Here is a 3593-nt window from a genome sequence, read left to right on the forward strand (position 1 = left end):
AGACACTTCATTCGGGATAAATGGAGTTCAGAGAACGATCTATTGGAGGACGGGCTCGTCGTGAAATAGCTCCTCCCACCAGCCTCTGATACGAAGTTAGCCTTTCTAGGTACTGAAGGATTCGTTGCCATAGAAATTACCTGGCTACGGCAAGGGACCAGTTATCCCGAGTTCGCCAAAATGTACTTCGCTAACTCCTCAAACCAGCTACGTAGTATAGGGCTTTGGTTGGTTAATAAGAGAGGAAGGAGAGGCCATGAATTCTTCAGAAAACAACAAGTAGAAGAAGAGAGAAAGCCCCAACAAGCATTTAAGAAGAGGGTGACAGACAGAGATGTGAGTTTAGACTGTGTTAAATGACTGTAAATGGCACAATGGCTGTAAAATATAGAAAATAAGCCACMATTTGTTGACGTTGTTTACAATGACACGGTTAGGCAGGTGGATTGTGTCATGTTGGATAGGGGTCTGTCAATATTCAGGTGCCAAATTACTGTTAAKTGACGATTGTAGCGCATGTTATTTACTCATTTCAGCCTCTTTTGGTCCTACAGTGGAAGACATTAGCATATAAGAATATTTTCATTTTCCTTGGTACCTACAGTACACCCACAGCAAATAAAAAGCCAGTAGCAACATGTATTTGTATTTTTATTTTGGCATTTCTTTGTTTGCATTTATATTAAGCAAAGTGCATCTTATTTTATTTTTTTCTCATCAACACATTGCACAATACATAAATAATGATGCATATAAAACGTCTTCATATTTACAAGTAATAATATATTTATATATAACATAAAATACATTTTTCGCTTTTTATTTCACTTTAATTCAATCTTAGAGTAATTTGTCATATTAAACAAGTTCATTGGGGTTTTGTTTGTCTCTTCTTTTTTCTTTAAACATCTTTATTTTTATTTATTTTTAAACCGCTGTCTTCTGGGGGGGAAAAAAAGCATAAGTAAGGAAGTCCGTGTCCTCGGTTCACTCCTCGGGAGAGGAAGGTTAATCCATTACTGCTATCGGTTGTTGAATATAACCTCCAACCAACAGGGGCAGCTACTAATAAACTGTCTTGTGTAGCACTGGCCCCAGCCCTTCACAAAGCTGATCTGTACAGTAAACCCAGTCCTCGGCTGCTGTGTGAACTCGTGATCATTAGGCCTCTGCAGGCTGTCTGCCTTCTCAAAGTCAAAGGCCTTAATGGAGAAGCCGGGGAACACTTTATGCACCAGTAAAGTCCGCGAGTCGGGATTGTCCAGTGTGGCCGACTTGATAAAGATGGGGTAGCAGCTGCGGTTGTACACCCACACCCCGTCGTCCTCGCGACTCAGCTGGATGCCGTAGCCAATCTTGGTCCGCACCATTTGAACTAGCGGGCTCTTGTTGTCGGAGCTGAGCTGGCCCAGGCAGAAGCCGTTCCCYTGAGGTAGGTCATAGAAGATGTCCAGGGAAGGCTCCTGGACCGAGTAGAGGCGCCCCACGCGGGTCTTCTCCTCCCAGTACGCAACCACACACCAGTGGGATCTGTCGCCCGACTCCTGGAGAGCTTGGGAATCTATAAGAGGAGAGAAAGAGAGAGGATGGTTACGCCACTGGACTGAAGACACAACATTTGAAAAAGATCATATTTTACTCATTTAAAATGAGTAATTCATAAGGGAAGATGATCGGGACAGATGAGGATAGAGGGATACAAGGCGAGATGAGGGTAGAAGATAGAGGGGAAGCAGACTGGCCAAGATTGACTTCCATTAGTGAGTCAACAGGAAAACAAATCTGGCTTTTAACCAGCATGGTGATGCAGTGGCTGAGAGCTGGGAGAGCAATTCTTATCAACAACTACTCAATAAAAGTAATGATACAAGGGACATAAAAGACACAACAAAACTGTTTTACAACTTCCAACTCTGACTTAAAAACGGTAGACATTTCACAATATGTGCAACTACAAAGCCCTATGAGTCAAAAGTACAATCAATATCACAGTGCACGAAGGAAAAAATGTTACTTCGGCTGCCAAATACCGCTCGTTGCATCCTTCATTTCACAATAATCATCCAAGAAAACAGTACCGGAATTTCTGGAATTCACACAAGAAAAGCAACCAACCAAAGCACCAGGACACGCGCGCGCGCGCGTACACACACACACAGCCATCCGAACCCTGTTTATACAAGCCTTAATGGTTATCTTCGGTCTGGAGCCTTGTATTTTCCTTACAGGCCAACTAACAATGTGCTGGCGTCAAGAGGATGGTAAATCTGTCCTAATCATTGTTTTATGGCCGTTCCCTCATTCTACCAGAGGAAATTATAAGTAATAGGTTTAATATCCAAGAGAGGGGAACCATGAAGAAATTTGGCCTATCTTTGAAAGGCAGTATAAAACCATGCTAGGACAAGGGCTGCGTCTTGAATGTCACCCTATTCCCTTTATAGTGCACTACTTTTGGTAGTGAACTATAGGGAATAGGGTGCCATTTGGGAGGCAGCCTATGAGAGCTGCTCTCCCCTCCACTCTGCGCATWGGAATGGGTTTGATTAAAGGAGAGCGAGGGGGCCAATAAAACACACAGCAACGAGAAGCAGCCGTGACTCAAAAGTACAAGTCTTCATTCCCAAGTACAGCAGCACAGCACACGGGGTAAAGACGTTCCTTTCCGAGGAAAACTAAGTGGTCTTAGGTACAGAAAAAGCTGTACGTGGACAACAACGGCAGCTATGTGACCTGGTTGAACAGCTACGCCTCTCAGAAGGTCTAGAGTCGACCCCCCCCCACCCCGAGCGTAAAGAGTGTATCGTTCAGCTCTGGTTTCCCTCCGACCCCCTTAGCGTGCCTCCCGTCTCTATCCCCATCCCTGCCTCCATATCTCTATCCCACAGAAACCCGACTCCTAAGCAGGGGAGGGGGGATTCAGCCAGGCGGAGAGGGAGAGGGAGCAAAGGAAAAAGTGGGAGCGCTTTTTTCTCTCTCGCACAACTTTACTTTTGCATCTCAGCTTCCTCCCAGTTCCTATACCACCGTGGCCTAATTACAAACAGACCTATAAAGTATAAACGGCAGAGGACTGACGGTAAACTATTTACACAGATACACACATTCAGCAGTTATGCAGTGTTGTAGCCTATCCTCTGAGAAAGTCAGACATTCAATGGTTAAAAGTTAACTAGGAAAAATAACAAAAATCTGGAACAGAGCGCCCCCTCACATCATTGTGCCCCCCCCCCCCCGCCCCCATCCTTTCATCTTGTCTGGGCCGCAGAGTGTACCCAGTCATTTGGGCAGCAACCCCTTCAGAGGGAACCAGAGCCGAAGGCAGAGCAGAGAGAACTCTACAGTTATGTTAAAGTATCTTAAGCTGCATCCCAATGAACCCTATTCGCTACACAGTGCCCTACTTTGTGACCAAAGCCCTGGTCAAAAGTAGTTGCGCTAGTGTGGGAAAAGTGGCCCATTTTGGACACGTGCACAGTCTGGTCTGGCCTCCTCCGGCTTGCTCTGCGCTATACTACAGCCTGCTATTAACTCAGCATCTAGGCTGCGACTGAAATGGCACCCTTTTTTTGCGCTACTTTTTAAAGGGTGCC

General features: G+C 45.2%; 1 protein-coding gene across 2 annotated transcripts in view; it reads right to left on the reverse strand.

Moving 5' to 3' along the window:
- Nucleotides 1-633: 633 nt before the first annotated feature.
- Nucleotides 634-3593, reverse strand: part of smad7 (SMAD family member 7) — a 24009-nt gene continuing 21049 nt past the window's right edge. The window contains exon 3 of one of the 2 annotated variants that reach the window (XM_023983327.3): nt 634-1561. In XM_023983327.3, the coding sequence (XP_023839095.1) occupies nt 1023-1561 (539 nt within the window). In that variant the 3' untranslated portion in view covers nt 634-1022. The remainder of the gene's footprint in view (nt 1562-3593) is intronic. The other variant, XM_023983328.3, reaches the window with a different exon arrangement.

The sequence above is a fragment of the Salvelinus sp. IW2-2015 genome, linkage group LG4q.1:29, assembly GCF_002910315.2.
Source record: "Salvelinus sp. IW2-2015 linkage group LG4q.1:29, ASM291031v2, whole genome shotgun sequence".
In the NCBI taxonomy this organism is placed as follows: Eukaryota; Metazoa; Chordata; class Actinopteri; order Salmoniformes; family Salmonidae; genus Salvelinus; species Salvelinus sp. IW2-2015.